Source organism: Elephantulus edwardii, unplaced genomic scaffold (genome assembly GCF_000299155.1).
Source record: "Elephantulus edwardii isolate Elephantulus edwardi_28Jun2011 unplaced genomic scaffold, EleEdw1.0 scaffold00016, whole genome shotgun sequence".
Lineage (NCBI taxonomy): Eukaryota > Metazoa > Chordata > Mammalia > Macroscelidea > Macroscelididae > Elephantulus > Elephantulus edwardii.
The window spans coordinates 12,168,160-12,185,603 of NW_006399766.1; the positions used below are offsets into that span (position 1 = coordinate 12,168,160).

The 17,444-nt window shown below is 43.4% G+C and overlaps 1 protein-coding gene across 1 annotated transcript; it reads left to right on the top strand.

Annotated features, from left to right (window-relative positions):
• The first annotated feature begins 968 nt into the window (after positions 1 to 968).
• RBMX2 (RNA binding motif protein, X-linked 2) lies at positions 969 to 10,468 on the top strand. Its single transcript, XM_006903724.1, is given in 7 exon segments — positions 969 to 973; positions 1,174 to 1,289; positions 1,923 to 1,974; positions 5,971 to 6,100; positions 7,943 to 8,117; positions 9,854 to 10,191; positions 10,193 to 10,468. Coding segments are annotated over 7 exon segments (1,092 nt in total).
• The last annotated feature ends 6,976 nt before the right edge of the window (positions 10,469 to 17,444 follow it).

A 17,444-nucleotide genomic window follows, 5' to 3' on the forward strand; every position in this document is an offset into this window, starting at 1 on the left:
TGGTGGTGGTGTGTGCTGTCGAGTCCCAGCTGACCTTCCATTGGATTTTCAGAGGCAATAGTAAATTGCACGGGAGGATGCTCATCCTTCTCCCGTGGAGCTACTGTTGAGCCTGAACAGCGTGCCTTTGGAATTGCAATGCAATTTCTTACCACTAGGCCACCACAGCTCCCTTTTCAAGTGAACAAAATTGAAATTATCCTCCCCCCCCTTTCCATCGCAGCTAGCAAGACTGTGAAAAGAGATGAATGTAGCAGCTTTCAAAAATATATTTAAAAGACTCACTGCAGTGGAGTCAAAACGACTCACAGCTGACCCTCCAGTCAGTTTTGTGAGCGTGTAAATCGCAAGTGGGGATTGCCCGTCTTTCCCTGCCTGAGAAGCTAGTGGATTCGAACCTCTGGATGCGTGGCCTTTGAGTTTGCAGCACAACTCTCTAGACCTCCTACCAACACTATCCCTCACTAATATAGAGTATTCAAGTTAGCTTGTGCAGGCGTGACTGCACAAGTCCAGTGACTACACTCTGGGTTTATCTTTTTTTTTTCTGCCACATTGACTGACAGGGATTCGTGGATGAACGTGCACACATGACTGTCTGGAAGTGAAGTCCCCACTAGGACCCTGAACTGAGAAACAGAACAGGAACAAAAGTCGCCTTATCAGGAAACTTTCTCATCCTTTATTCAACGAACGTTAATAGCTAACCCAGTCAACCCCAGGAGCTGGGGTTCTGTGAAAGACTGCACTAGCGCCCCCTGCTCTCTTTTCAGGCGGGAAGCAGTTAGGGACTCGAGAAAAATTGCTAGGCAAGAACGTGAGACACTTCCGCGCTCATGCGCAGGCGCCATGCACTTGCACAATCTTGCTCTTCCGGTGTATGCTCCACCTCCTCCAACGGGACGCGCTGCGACTGAGCACTCTTACCCGGAAGGTCCTGCCGCCGCGCTGAGTGCAGTTCTGAGAAGATGAAGTAAGTCTTGTTCTTTTTGAGTTGCGAGTTAGAGTTGGCCACCATGAGGTGGCCCGTGGGGGTTGGAATTACTATTGGAACTATTGGAACGTTTGCAAGGCGGACGGGCGAGGGAGGCACCGAGACCAGAGAGTCCAGTCTCGTAATTTTTTTTCTCAGCCCGGCCTCACTCACTCCTCTCCGTTTCCACTCCTCTGTAGCCCTTTGACGAAGGTGAAATTGATCAATGAGCTGAATGAACGGGAGGTCCAGCTTGGGGTGGCGGATAAGGTGTCCTGGCACTCCGAATACAAAGACAGCGCCTGGATCTTTCTGGGTGAGCTTCCTGGATGCTCCCTAACATTTCAGCACTCAGCTCTTTTTTTTTTTCTGCCTCCATTCATCTGCTTGCTGTCTGAAATCCAGTTTTATCCTTTCCCCCTCCCCCATTTCTTTTCTCTTCTACCTGTCAAATCGATGCTCATGAGTGTTATTTTTGGTACTTGTTCACCGTATGCTGTTATATACCGTTGAGTGGGATTCACCTCATAGCTGACCCCGCAGTGGATTTTCAAAGGTTGTAAATTACATGGGAGGAGATTGCCGATTGCTTCACACATTTAATTTTCTAACAAATTACAATTAATGTGATTACAGTGTCTCAGCAAACTTTGATCTTATGTTGTCTTTCCCTTCACCCAGTTTATCTTTGTATTAACTTTTTTCCTCTACTGTCCATCCTTCCTCATCCCTGTTAACCTTCCAAAATTGATTATATCTGTGTGGAAACCTTTCCTTAGTGTTTTAGATTAGTGATTTTTTTTTTTAATCAGATTGCAAACTGTTGGAGGGGAGGGTCTGTAACATACTCTTCTTTGTACCTCTCCCCCACCCCCAAGTGCCTGGCTCAGTGCTTGGTCCAGGGTAGTAACATGGTAAATGTGTTGCTGACTGTGATTTTCTCTTTTAGGAGGGCTTCCTTATGAACTGACAGAAGGAGACATCATTTGTGTGTTCTCACAGTGAGTGCCTTTCATTTCTCGCCTGTTTTTTTCTGTTGGTGTTTTCCTACTGAATTTATAAAGAGTCCTGCGTGTAATCAGGTTTTTTGAGGTAGAATCAATTTGACAGCAAGGAGTATGGTTTAGGAACTTTATCAAGCCAGCTTCTGGTTTTAAAACTTCTTTTAAAAAAAACTTCATTTTGAAACAATGTCAGACTTGAACTGGTGTTCTGGGATAACATAAAGAATACCTGTATTCCCTCCATACAGATTCGCCAGTTCATGATAAAGCATTGGTTTTGTTACTGTGTTTTGTTTCCTCTTTCTCCAGACCTATTGCTATTGAGTTGATTCTGACTCATAGGGACTCTGTAAGACAGAGTAGAACTGCACCAGACTTTCCAAGGCTGTTGTATTCTTACTTTCTTTGTGTTAAGATTAGTAGCAGACCAGTTTCAAGAAGTGTGGAGTCAACAGTGTCCCGGATGTTTGATCTGCTATATAACTTCCCCATTTCCCACATTAAAACTCCCTCCTTCATTCAGTTCCCCCATTCCTCTGTGTCCCTTGGGTTTGGTGGTTCGCTGAAAAGTCTCACAGAGACGCAGACTGGGAGTAAGGGGAATGAGTCCCAAAGTTGCAGAGATTTTGTGAGTCATGCAACTGGATGTCCCAGTGTCCCAGGAAAGTGGGTGTCCCAAAAAGAGAGCTAGCATTGCACTCCCATGAGCTTATATAAGCCTCTACTAGGATAAGGCTTGTAACCTACCTTAATCTTATACTTGGCTAGGAAAGACATTTGGACCAACAACCTTTTATTTTCTCTTTTTTTATTGAGATTTTAATTAATGTTTCTAGAGAACTTGGATTTCCATTAATTCATTGTTGCACATTTTCCTCCCTGCCCTCCTCCCCCCAGTTCACTTTTTTATTTGGAAAAAAAGTTATTTCATTGGTATACACTCCCCCCCTCCCCAGTCCACTTTATTATGCAACTCTTACTCTGGACTCTTGTCATGACAATAATACCTAATCATATATTCCTTTTATACAGTTCTCTCCCTCATCTGTTTCATTGCTGTGTACGTTCTTAGTTTTCCCCCAAGTTCCATGTCAGTCCTGTTTTATAACAGTGGTGTTATACAGTACTTATCTTTTTGAGATATTTCACTCAGCATAATGTCCTCCACGGTCACATATTTTATACACTATTCGTGAGTTCTTTGTTTTTCAGTGCTGCATAATATTCCATTGATAGGCACTTGGGTTGTTTCCAACTCTTTGCTATTGTGAACAAGGCAGTAATAAACATGGTTGTGAATATATCTGCTAGGGTGGCAGTTATGGTTTCTTTAGGGTATATCCCTAGTACTGGAATTGCTGGATTAAATGGTATTTCTATTTCCAACTTATTGATAAACCGCCATACTGCATTCCATAGTAGTTGCACCATTTTACACTCCCACCGACAGTGAATAAGGGTTTCTATTTCTTGACAACTTTGCCAACATTTGTTGTTTGCTGCTCTGTTGAATTTTGCTGTTGTTAACTGGGCTGAGATGATATCTCATAGTTGTTTTGATTGGAACCACAAACTTTTGACACCACAGCTATCAATCTTTTCCCCCTCCCTTTCTTTTTAGAAATTTTAAAATTTTTTATTGTATTTTTAAGTGAAAGTTCACTTAAAAATTTCACCATTCATATGTATTTTGTAACATTTATTACAATACCCACAGTGTAACCAGTAACCACACTCTTCCTACTTCCTGAGATTCTCCTTTCCATTAACGCTTTTACCCTTTCCTGCCTTGGAGGCTTTATCCTTGGGCAAATGTCTATTTGATCCTGTTTGGTTGGTTATTCTAAGGAGTGGGTGCTTCCCTGGCATTATCGTGTCACAGGCCTTTGTATTATTACACAGAAAATCCAGCCACAGGGGTTACTTTTATTCAAGATTCTTAGAGTGACTAAGGACTAGTCTCATGTTTCACCCATTTTTTTGGACCATAAGCCTGACCATTTTTATATTTTTGTATCTTGTTCCACACCTCCTTTAAGACGACCTCCTATGATCCATGTGTTCCCCTTCTTTTGTGGTAGTGTACTTATCACTCCCTTATTATATGTATCAATTATCTCTTCACTAATTTTTTACTCAGCTCACTCTCTTGTCCTGTAGAAAAGAGCAAGGGCCATATGGGAAGTGTCATTTCTGACCTTATCAACTTCACAGGGGGAAACTATCCCTGCCTGTTGTAGCATCAATAACACAAAACCAATTTCCATGAGGTCAAACATGTCTCCCATGCTCCCATGCCTCTTTCAACTCATTTCAACACCAATCTTACTGCTTTGCTGGGTCCAAAATCTGATGTGATAGCTCACAGGCCACACAGAACCATATTGGGAGAGTCAAAAGGTTATAATTCAGATTAACAACAATATAGTCGAGACAGTTCCCAAAATGTTCATATACATTCATTTCTACTAGTTTGTCATTAGGGAACTCTGTTGGCCTAGTTGCAGGAAGCTGTGCTGCAATCCTGAAGGCATGTGGTTCTCCGTGGGAGAAGGACAGACAGTCTCCTTACATGAGATTAACTGTCTCAGAAAACCCACTGGAGGGTTAGCTGTGGGTTGGTTCCGATTCTTCTATGGTACGCCACAACAAGTTTGTCATTTCTTTTTTCTTTATTATTTTTTGTCTGTAAAATTATTTTCAGAATTCATTTTATTTATATGTTTAAATGAGATGTTAAAATTTCATTTAGACAGTGTATTACTGTATGAATTTTAATGCCTGTTTAGATTTGTGTGACTCAGTCTCACAGTCAGAATGAGTAACAGTTCATCCCTCTAAAACACCCTCATTTTAGTCCTTTATTTCTTTACAGTCTTCCCTCCTGATGTGGTTATATTTGTCAACTTTCATTGTTTCTGGATTTTGAGTTGTGGTTAGAAAACATTTTTCCTTACTTATCCAGGTTATAAAGTAATTTCAGCTTTGTTCTAGTACTCTAGTGTGATTTCAGTATTTTCGATGGAAATTCGTGCTCTATTTGGAGCTTCTGGTGTACCATGTGAGGTATGGCTCTAATTTCATCTTCTTCCAGATGATTATCTATTTGACCCAACAACATTTATTTTAAAACTCCCATCTTTTCTCCAGCACATTGGGAGACCATCTTTACCCTGTACCATTTTTCTGTATGTATTTGATCTGTTTCATTCTGTTCATCTGTTTATCTAGGCATGTATCAGAACTGTAGTTGTTTAATCATAGAAGTTTTTCTATGTAGTATATTAATACTTCCGTACATTAATATTTGGCTCTAATGAATTCTTTTAAACTTTATTAATTTTTGGTATGTTTTTTAAAAAAATTCATATTGTGTTTCTTACAATCATTTCCATACATTGTGTCTTATAAAATTAATCACCATTGATCTATGCCCACTATTACCAAGTCTTTTCAGATCCCCACTGGATCTTTCGAATTCCTTTGCCCCCTCCCTCCACTCACCATATTCTGTGACCTTGTGATTTCCAGCCCCCCTTCTCTCGTATCTCTGATAAATTTTTTCATTTAAAATTGTTAATTTAAGCATGTAGTTCTAGAACTTACCCTTTTCTTATATGGCTGTTTTCTATATCAAGCAACCTTTATCATTCCCTTTAATGTCCTTTTGGTCTTGCTTTATTCTGTGTTAATACTGCTACCTATTTGATTGTTTAGATGGGGGTTGGCATGTCGGAATCAATGAGACTGGCTCAGGACAGTGCAGGCTTCAGAGCTGCTATACATAGGGTCACCATGGGCCGCAGGTGACTCGACGACACATAAAAACAACAACTATGTCTTTGTGAAATTTTATTTTCAACCTTTCTATACTATTCTGTTCTAACTGTGGCTATATTTGTTGTTGTTGTTATCTGAATTTTGTTTTAAATCCAACCTGAAAGGTTTTATATTTAAAGCCAATTGTATCTTTCTCTTTTATAAAATAAATAGATATGGAGAAGTTGTTAATATTAATCTTGTGAGGGATAAGAAGACTGGGAAATCCAAAGGATTCTGTTTCCTCTGCTATGAAGACCAGAGGAGCACAATCCTGGCCGTTGATAATTTCAATGGAATCAAGGTGAGTGTGTTTGGTGCTCACTTCAGCAGGATATAGAATAAAATTGAAATGATACAGAGAAGATTAACAAGGCCCCTGTGCAAGGTGAGCATGTTTGTTACAGGGTTGTCTAGTGTTTTTCTGTATAGAAAAGGTTCTAATAAATGTTGTCCCTTAAAAAAAAAAGGGAGGTTCTGTTTTGAACTTGATAAGCTGAGGAGAGCGGTTATGGAAGGCATTGGCCAGGAAATAATCCTAGTGGCTCATTACCCTGTCAGCTCGTATTCTTGTTCCCCATCTTTGATCTGCCAGCTGACTCCTCTCCCAATCCCTGCATCCTGTACTTTCATCTCAGATGCATTGGAGTAAGAATAGATTAACAAACACTGCTCTTCCATGCTTGCCTCTGTCAGAAGATTGTCCAACGTGACTCATTCATTTTTTTTCTTCTGGTCCCTGTTACCCAACTCTTACAAGTGAGGCACCAAGCTAAGAGAAGAAGGTAGAAATGTCAGGCATATTTGTCATCTATGTAGTCCCTACACTCAAAGGAAGAACACTACAGTTGAGTTAGCCTTGCCACAGGATGGGGGTGGCACTGAACTAGGAGACCTGGTCCCTGATTGGATTAGAATAGAGCACTTTGTGGCACACACAGAACATGATGGTACTTGTATGGCATACGGGAGTAAATCTATGAGGCTGCTGACACAACTGTCCCGGGGACAGTGGTCCCAGGTCCTACCTGGCTGCCTGAGGACTGAGTGGATTAATATGTAGGTTCAGAGTGATGAAGTAGCCCTTGTGGCACAGTGGTTAAGCACTCAACTGCTAACTCAAATGGTGAGCAGTTTAAACCTAGCTAGCTGTTCTACAGGACAAAGATGTGACAGCGTGCATCCATAAAAAGGTACAGCCTTGTATATACTGTGGGACAGTTCTGCTCTGTCTGCTCTGATCCAGAATCAGATGGTGATAGGTTAGGCTATACAGTGGTAGTTTACTAGTAGGATTCTCACCTACACAAGAGACAGGGTTCAGTTCCTGGCCAGCATGTCTTTTGTGTGTGAGACCACTTGTCTAGTGGGGGATTGTTCTGTGCTGTATTGCTAAAAAGAAAAACCTGAGACAATTAAATATGCATAATCAGCACATAGGGATCTCCGGGGTGGATGCATTCTGTAGTGAGCTGAGCCCAAAGGCTGGCATTTCAAATCCACCAGCGGCTGTGCAGAGGGGGAAAGATGGGTACACTACTGTGTGTGTTACAGCCTCTAAAACTCACTGGAGGGTCAGCTATGAGTTATTTATGACTCAACAACAATGAGTTTGAGTTTAATGATGCTGAACAGGTTTTAGTGGTATTTCTCATCTAAGATAGACTAGGAAGAAAGGCCTGGCAATCTTCTCCAAAAATCAGCCAATGATAGCCCTGTGGGTTGCAAAGGATTGATCACAACCAATCCTGGTGGTGGCACAGGGTCAGGCATCATTCCATTTCATTGTGCATGGGGTTCATCATGAGTTGGGCTGACTCAGTGACAATGAACACATGCTGTGATACATCAGGTAAGCAGCTCTGCATTAGGGATCTCCCCTGAAATAAAAGTAGCAGGAAGGTCCCACGTATGTATGACAGTAATCTGGAACAAAGGGCGCATTGTGGGGTGGACTGTGGGATGAAGGGGGGAGGAGAAAATGTGCAACAATGAAAAAAAAAACATTTACTGAGGGTTGCTAAAAAAAAAAAAAGTAGCAGGAAGGTACTGGATAGGATTCAAACCATGGTTCTCTGCAGCTGGGATCAGATGGTTAGACTGCTAGGGAGGCTGTCTTTCTTGAAATACTGCCTTTCTTGCATAGATTAAAGGACGAACCATCCGTGTGGACCATGTGTCTAACTATCGTGCTCCCAAAGACTCAGAAGAGTTGGACAATGTGACCAGAGAGCTCTATGAGAAGGGCTGTGGGGCCCACACCCCAACCCCAAGTCCATCTGAGAGCTCGGATGAAGACAAAGTCACTAAACGCAAAAAAGGTGAAGCATTGGACTCAGGGTGGTTCTGAGTAGTCTTAGAATCTGCTCTTCCTACCTTGCACTGATATTTGACAATCAACTTCTCAGTGTATAGGGAACCTTGTTTTAATCTGTGAAGGGAAGTATCAGCTTAAGTCTCGTCTAGGACCATTGCAGACACACCTACAGCCCAGCAGAGCCAGACTTTTGCCTTGTGGTGTCGAGGGAAAAAAAGTACAGACCAGATAAATTACACTTTCTCACTATAAAAGGGCAAGTTAGAGGCTCTGAGGAAGGATGATGGGGTTTAGGTGAAGTCTAAATGCAGATCTGTGGGAAAGGGTCAGCATCATGTCTGGGCTGCAGAGTAGACATAGGCGCTTGTTTCCCGGAACTGACAAAGTGAGGGTGGAACTGTAATTTTGAGTTCAGAAACCCTTTCTCTCCCTCTCTCTTTTGGTCCCCCCCCTCAATATGTTATTAGGCTTTCAGTCAAAGTTGACACAGCAAATTTCCCATTGACAATTTCTGTACAGATTTTTCAGTGGAATTTAGTTAGATTTGTCTCACTTGTGTCACATTCTCATCAATTGCATTCTGGTGGGTCTGTTTAGAGTGCTCTAGTTTCCCTACAGAAGCCCTTTCATGTCACCTTTGCACTTGGATTGCTGCTGCTTCTGCTAAAGTGACAGAATGCCTTTATTCTCCTTGATAGCATTTCACAAAATGAATATGCTGCTAGTGTGTGTTTTTAGAGTGCTGGGTTCCTCAGTGAGGGAAGATGGAGTCCCTCAAAGGTGAGAGCATTAAGATGCGTGGCACATCCTGGAAAGATAACTCTTGGAACTTTGCAGCTGACTTACTCAGGGTCCATGAGCCCATCCTGATCCATGGCAGAGCCAATTTTCAATTTTTCAGTCCAAGAAAATTGTTTTTACTTTCTCAGATTTGAAAAGCAGCATCATTTAGGCTGTTTTCATGGGGAAACAGAAAATGTTCCATTCACTTATTTTTCAAGCTTAAGAATAGAAGCCATGAACTTTAGATTTTGAAATCTGCAAATAATTACTTTTGTCATGAGCTGTTTAATATTCCAAGTAATTTTCTGCTACAAATACTATGTTGGTTAGTGAGTCTGTTATTGTCTGTCATGTTCTCTGCTCCTTAAAGCTAGAGGAAGTTCTCTTCTGAACCAGATTGAAATGCAGGGGGTTGGATGGAGCACTGTGTTGGGCAGCCAAATGTTGATAGTGGTCAGACCAGTGGTACCTGAGAGATCTGGTTAGATTTAGAACTGTAGACCAGGTTCCCTGAGGTGGATAATGGACTAATACAGTGGTGGGCCACATCACAGTTGACAACTTGGCTTTTCTGAGGCCCTTTTAACTGGAAATTATCGACTGTGGCTGTTTTGCATATTCTTCCTCACCCAGCACATGAGCATTTTGAACTGTACCACCCATAGTTGATATGATGTATTCAGAAAAGAAAGGAACATTTGTTAAAAAAGAGGCTTTTTTTAAACTTTCTATTGTGAGTTGGGTGAAAGTTTGCAGAGCAAGTTGGTTTTCAGTTCAACAGTTTATACACATTGTGTCTCCTGCCATTGATTGCAGTCCCTTCAGTAGAAGAGCACTCTCCCCACTTGCTGCTTGTGTTTTCTGTTTCTAGTCTTCCATTAAAGATGTTCTTAATTTTTTTCCTTTATTGTTTCCCTTTTCTTCTCATTGAGTGCTACTTTTCCCTCCCCTCCCCAGAAAAAAAAGAAAAAAAGAAAAAAAAGAAAACAAAAGAGAAAACTGACCGGGGCGTCCGTGCAGAGCTGCCATCCTCCTCTTCATCACCTAGAAGCAAGATGATCAAGGAAGAGCCTGGCTTGAAAAAGCACAGTAACAGCACCATGGAGAAGGGTCAGAAGGCAGAGTTCAGAGAGGGCCGGAAGCACTACCCTAGCTCCCCCGAGGTCAAGGCCACCTGGCATGATGGAACAGCAGACTTGGAGAGAGACTCAAAGAGAGAGAGACCCAAGCATCAGCACAAGTCTTCCAGCAGAAAGGAGGACCGAGAGGAGAGGAACAGGGATCGGGACAGAGGCGGAAGCAGCTCACACACACATTCCAGTTGGCACGACAGTCGTTTGGAAGGGCGTAGTCATAGAAGTAGAAGCCGAAGCCATGATCGACCCCATAAACACAAGAGGGCCCAGCATTCCCGGGAGTGGGACCATGACAGGGAACGGGATCGGTATAGGGACAGGGAACGGGATCGGTATAGGGACAGGGAATAGGACAAAGAACAGGACCAGGAGGCCTTTGATCCTGGTGACCACGGGCATTACTGATGTCACAGTCTCCCAGGAGATAGAGAAATGAACTGCATTTTCCAGTTGCAGTTAAATTCAGCCATGATTCCTGCTTTTCCTAGTTCTGTATTGGACATCTCCAGTACTGGCCCTACCTTTAATCCTCAAGTATTCATGATAGAGGGCTGTAGAGTCCTATGTTAATGCAATCCATTGTTCCTGGAAATATGTTCGTATTTACCAGACTGTGCCCTGTTTTGGGGCACAGAAATAGGGCCATTGAGCCTATAGCTCCAAGTTTCTAATGATAGTACCAGCAAAAGGACAATACCTAGACAGTTCTAGAATCCTGGTCTTTGTGCCAGGCGTTTAGAAGCAAACTTTCCAGAGGGCATTGGTGGGACGTAGTAGGCTAGGGAAGAATGATTGAAATATTAATGGCGATTAGCCAGCCACATTTTATTTTTTTAAAAACCATAACATCCCCAGCTATTTTTATATATGTGTCACTCTATCTCCTCCCTGCCCCTTGCAATTTATTTATTTATCTTTACTAAGGAAACATTCATGTGGCATAACATTTGCCATTTTAAAGTGAACTGTTTGATGGTGGTTATTAAATACATTCCCAAAATTGTGCAGCTGCTACGTCTGGCTAGTCCAGAACATTTTCGTCACCGCAGAAGGAAGCACTGTGTTCACTGAGCATTTATGTCCCACATCCCTCTGGCTGCCACCAATCTGTTTCCTGGCTTTGGATTTACCTGTTCTGGAAATTTGATGTAAGTGGAATCATATAATGTGGTGGCACAATGGCTTAGCACTTGGTGATTTGAGCTCTCCACCACTCTGGGAGAAAGTATTCCACTGTCTGTATATCCCCCTCACTGTTGTCAACTATGTTTTACCATTTTATTGTGTAAGTCTGGCACTTTCTGGTTAAATTTATTTGCATGTGTTTTCTACTTTTTGATGCTATTTTAAATGGAGCTATTTTCCTATATTTTGAGTTATTCTGTGCTTGGATATAGAAATGCAATGTATTTTTTTTCAACTTGAGAGAGATGATTCACATAGTATGTAATTTAAAGTATATAATTAAATGGATTTCATTATTTCATGGATATATACAGTCATCACTACAATTGATTTTAAAACTTTCTCATGACCTCCAAAGGCAACTCCCATATGTTTTTATCCTTCACACACAACCCCTCCATTCCTAATAGACTGTTAATCTTGCTGTCTTTATAGATTCTTTTGTGCCTGGATTCCTTTACTTAGCATGTTTTCAAGATCTTTCTAAGAATCAGTATTCTTTTCCAAGTGTTTAATATTCTGTGTTTCTGTCTTAGTTCATCTCTGCCTCAGTTGAGTTGTGAACAGTGGGTTCGGGCTAGGCGGCTCCCTGCTTCTGTTCCACATGGACCAGGCTGCCTTCTGGCTTTAGTCTTCTTTTCAAGCAGCTGCTCTGCTCTTGAGGGAGAAATATTCTTCCACTCCTCTGTGGTCTGCGTGACAGTTCTCCTATGACAGTCCTTTCTTGTTTTAGTAGTCACCTCCTTATGAGCTGCCTAGGAGATCGTTCACAGGACTTTAATACTCTTGATGGAATTTCTTAAGATTGATTTTGTGACCCAGCCAATCTGAGGATTAGAACTAAGGTGGGTTACCCTGAATTGATCGGAGAGAATACCTCTGAAGGAGGTGGAGAGAGCTGTGAGGCGACTCTGCAGGTCTACCCTTTGGAGGAGAGGGAAGGGATGAAGGGTGAGTAGAAGTCCTAGACTCTGCTGCAGTTCTAAGCACATTTCCACAAGAGCGTGCAAAGATCTTGGAGACCAATCTTGCTAGAGAGTCTGCTTTTGGGCTTCCATGTCAGCCACTTTGGGCACTCTACTCATGTGCCCCGTTATGCTAGTCCTGGGGAGCCAGTGGCAAAGGCACATAATGCCTGCCTGAGGCATTTGTTTCCTTGGTTTACTGCAGCCTCTGTGACGCTCTCTGGCAGGTGTTAACATGATAAAAGATACCTACTACTGACTCCCAGGGTTGTCTGATGACTTAGAGGTAAGGAATTATGTTGCCAGTGCGGAGGTAATCGGTTCGAGTCTACCCGTGGCTCTGCAGGGTTAAGATGAGCAACCTCCTATGCAGTTTACTGCCTCTGAAAAGCCACTGGAGGGTCAGTGGTACACATTGACAGCAGTCAGCTCCCATGTGCCTGTCCACGTGTCTTCATGTCAGACTTGATTACTCTGATCCTCCAGTCCTCCATTCAAAATCCCAGCTAGATGGCCAGACAACTCTGCCCCAGACTATGTGTACGTGACCACAGCAAAGAGATGTGGCAGTCTGCTTCTATTTACCACCTTGGAAACTTAGAAGTTGGATTGATGACACACAACTAGTTTCCATGAATGTCCTACCTTCAGGCCACTTCTTCTATACCAAATAGATGGTCACTTGTAGTAGCACTTGCAGCTTCATCCACTGGGTGCATTCCTTTTCTTCCTTGAACTTGGCTATCCTACAGATACCATTCTGTCTTAGCTTGGGCCCACTCAATGATCTGACCCCTTTACAAACCACACTCAGTATTTGTCCTTGAATTAGTTGCATGAGAAACAAGCACTCTTCTCCAACCCTTCTTGCCACCCATGTGTCCGCAAATGCAGATGTGAGAGGTTACCACTCTAGCGTCTGGCACATCTCTAATAATTAAAGGATTCCCCCCCCACCTCCGCTCAGCTGTAATAATGTCTTATTTATCAGTCAGATTTCTACTAAAGAATGAAAGGTTTCTAACCAATAGGATGATGGGGCAATGTGTATGGCTTGAGAAATTTAATCCAAGGAATTGACTTAAGGAAAGTGTGGAGTATGGGTAAGGAAATGTAAAATTTAGGGCAGGCTGGAAACTACAGTTCATAGGCAAATTTATTCCTCAGAGAAACGAGGTTTATTAATACCTTCAACAACTGGATGAGGCTCACTCAGGTTATTGGGGATAATCTCAAATGTCAACGGTAAATTTAGTTACATTGACAATGCATTCACAGAAGGATGTGGGTTAGTGTTTGATTAAATGGGTGCTCTATAGCCCTCTAGGATATGCTGATCATAGGTTCACTATGAAGTGTTTGATTGGGTGGTGCCTAACAACAGCCTAGCGTTGGGAGAAGGTCTTAGAAGTGCAGCCAGGGGTGCCCCCTTGGGAGCAAGGATGGTGGGACTTATATACGTTGAGCATGTTACCAGGAGGGGCCAGTCTCTGGAGATAGACGTGCTGGGAGAAGTAGGTTGTCAGCACTAACGAAGACTCCATAAGAGGTTGTTGACACAATGACTGCAGTGCTGGGTTTATGCGCAGCAGAGATTGTGAGGATGGTGTTGGATGAGGCAGCATGGCAGTCAGTTGTACCTGGGGACACTATGCGTTAGAGTTGACAAGATCCTGTCTAAAACAACGCAGCCTAACCTTGCCAGCGCCCTCTTTATCTGGAGAACTGTGTTCTTTAGGGTTTTCATTGATAACTTTTTAAAAGTAGCTTGCAAGGCCTTTCTCCTGAGGCCCCTCTGAGTGCACTGGAGCCTCTAACCTTATTTATAGTTAACAGTTAATGGTGTTAATTGTCTGCACCAGTGGGAGTTAGCTTCATGGCTCCTGGTTACTGGTTATAACCTCGCCAAGTTCACAAAACCAACAACCATCATGATGTACTCTTTTGTCCCCAGGGGGTGAGCCAGTTTCAGAGGTCCCCTTGGTCTTCCTCATTATGATAAGCTCTTAACCTACACACAAGGGTCTGTGTGGGAACTACTCCAGTGACACTTGTGTGCTGTCGAGTCAGAGCCGGCTCATACCTGACCCAGCAGTGGGATTTCAGAGGCAGTAAAGCACATGGGAAGAGATTGCCCATCCTTCTCCTGCAGAGCAGCTGGTGGATTTGAATTGTGTGCCTTTGAGATTGCAGCGCAGCTTCCTACCACTAGGCCACCAGAGCAGTGACACTTGTGGACTGAGAAATCAAGAGTCTGGGGGAAGTGGACATGCTGGTATATGGAGAGACTGTGTGAAGCCCAAACCCCACTACAGGCTGGTGTCCTCAGGAGACCCCTTGGGCGCAGGGAAGGCACCAGTGCAAGGAGCGCCAGCATTCCTGAGCGAGAGGCTCCCAGCTGGCCTCTGCAGAGACCAGCTCATTCACTGGATCTTTTAAGAGCCACTGTAGACACCTCTCACCCCTGTGGTCCTTCCAGGGGGTTAAATCCTATCATAACTCTATGATATCCACTCTATGACATCCACGTCTATGGATTCTTGCCTTTCTAGTCTTTTGTTTTGGCTCTTGGTATCTGCTGAGTGCCATGAAGTTGATCCAGATTCAGAGGGACCATTCAGGACAGAGAAGAACTGCCCACATAGTGTCCAACGCTGTAATTTTTACATGAGCAGACTGGCAGATCCTCGCAAGGACTGGCCAGTGGGTTTGAACCACCAAAGTTGTGATCAGCAGCCATGCCCTTGACTCCTGCCAGTTCATTCCAGCTAATTTCTCATGTCCTTTAGTGTATTTGGTATCAGCCTTGGTGGGGAAAGCTCCTTAAGGGGCACTGGCTGCCTTGTCTGGGCACAGCCTATGTAGACTTCAAGCACAGAGAGGTGTTGGCCTCTACTAGTGTGGGGTGAGCCACCTCTGCAAACTGAGTGTTGGGCAGGATCATCTGCAGAGCCAATACCATCAGGGACGTCCATCTCGTGTTTCTGGGTTCCAAGCTTGCCTAACCAGCACCTTGATTACCGCAAAGCTGACCAGTGATGTGTCAGAAGGGAGCATCTGATGTCTCTCAACTTCTGCAGGGATCATGGACACTCTGTGGCTTGGCTGTGTCCACTTCTCCATGGCAGGAGACAAAAGGCCTCTTCTGTCAACTGCCCCAGAAGCCTTGGGGTGCTAGCAGGCTCTGGTGGCATTAATCTGTAGTGAGTTGTGCTGTCAGACAACTCAAAGATGTGCGGTTCGAATCCACCAGTGTCTCTGCAGGAGACAGATGAGCTGTCTCCTCTCATTGTGGTCTACAGCCTCTGAAAACCTGATGAAGAGCCACTCTGTGTGGCAACCTCTGCAGCAATGAGAATGACATGAAACTGTCACCTGTGTCTCATTATCCTCCACTGGGTATCAGGACAAATCCACAGGGTCAGGCCAAACCTCATTCCTTCTCCCATACTGGTGAAGAGTCTGAATCAGTGCACCTGCGGGGCTTTACCCTCTTATTTTCCCAGGACACTGGAGAGAAAGGTAGCTGGACTGCCACCTTGTGCCTGAGACTCTGTGTACCCCACAATGCCCCTCACAGGGCAGTGCCCATACTGCCTACTGTGCAACGAATGAGACGGGCCCAGAGCCCCATTTTCCCATCTCCTGTTTCCTCCAGCCAGACCTGGCACCCTTGCTCAGCTGTGGGTCTTCTGAGGAGGTTGGATTAGAAGCTCAGGAGATGTATTATGGGAAACACCGAGGAGCAGATTATTCAGGGGGGCGAGGTAATCCAGAGTTTACTTGTATTTACTAATTTGGAGTGATTAGTCCTTAAGTGAACTACTGATGAGTTTTATACCTTAAATCATGAGCTTTACATCTCTGCAAATTTGCAAAGAGCCTTTCATTCTGAAAGAAAACTCTGTGGGGTAGGGAGAGAGGTTGATGCTGACCAGGCTCGGAAGCAGAATCTTTGATGTGATGAATTTCAGCAGAGTTGGATGTTTGAGCTCAGCAGCTGGGACCGTCAGCCAACTATGGTCCCTAGAGACCCCAGTGGCAAGTCTACGCCCTGCATGCACCAGGCCCAGCCTGAAACAACCTGCTAGTCACTGGTTTTCATGAACTAATTGGGATAGACAAAGTGTTCCTTAGAGGCAAGGATGGTGAGATTTCTCTCATACTTTGGACATGTCAGTTGCCACCAGCCAGTCCCTGGAAAAGGCTATCAGTGAAGAGGAGGAAGAGATTAACAGTGACTGTGACATGGGGCACAGCAGAGATTGTGAGGATGACACAGGATTGGACAAGGTTCCAATCTGTTGTACTGACTCGACAGCCCCTAACAACAATGGGAACAGTGACTTGCTCCCTTTGTGGAGTTAGAAGGAAGCTTCACTTCACAGAGGATAATTGTTTTGTGGCATCGAGTCGGAACCAACCCATAGCTGACCCTCCAGTGTGTTTTCAGAAGCAGTACAACACATTGGAGGAGATTTCCCCTTCCTTCTCCTAGAGAGAAGTTTAGGATAAACAACACAATTCCTTACTACTAAGCCGTCATAGAGAATATGATGCGAGAAAGCTGAACCACTGCGTTAAAATGAAATGGTTATTCATAATGTTTCTTAGCATCAGGGGAATTGTAATTCATGTTACCACTCAAAATGTGTGTTAATTGCTTAATGGAAAATTAATTTACTGTGTAAATTTTTACCCAAACCAAGAAGGGTGAGGGGAGGAAAAACAGCATCATCTTAATAGCTTGTCTTTAAAGAAAACATTATAACTTAAAAAGAATGTTTTAGTGTGTTTGGTGTATCACTATTTATTTGATATGGCTTAATTACTACCCAAAGCTGTCTCTTTTTTATTATTTTAGCATGTTGGGAAAGGCCCCTAGGTTGCACAAATTGTTTTCTCTCACCTGCTAACCTAAAGGTTGGCAGTTCAAGCCCACTCAGCACCACTATAGAAGAAAAGGCCTGGTAATCTGCTTCCAAAAGGTTGAAGCTTTAAAAAATCTTGCAACACAGTTCTACTCTGCAGTATGTGTGGTTACCAGAAATTAGAATTGATTACCCAGCAGCAGACACCAGTGCAATCCAACAGGGCATGTGCCTGTCCTGGCAATTGATGGACTCACTGAATCTTAAATTGAAAGAAATCCTTATCTGGATACCCCTTTGGTCAACATGTTTTGCAGCTCCCTTTGAAAGGAATAACTTGCTTGCTGTCTAAATGGTGTTCTCTCTAGTAAAGTGCTTCAGGGAGTGGGGA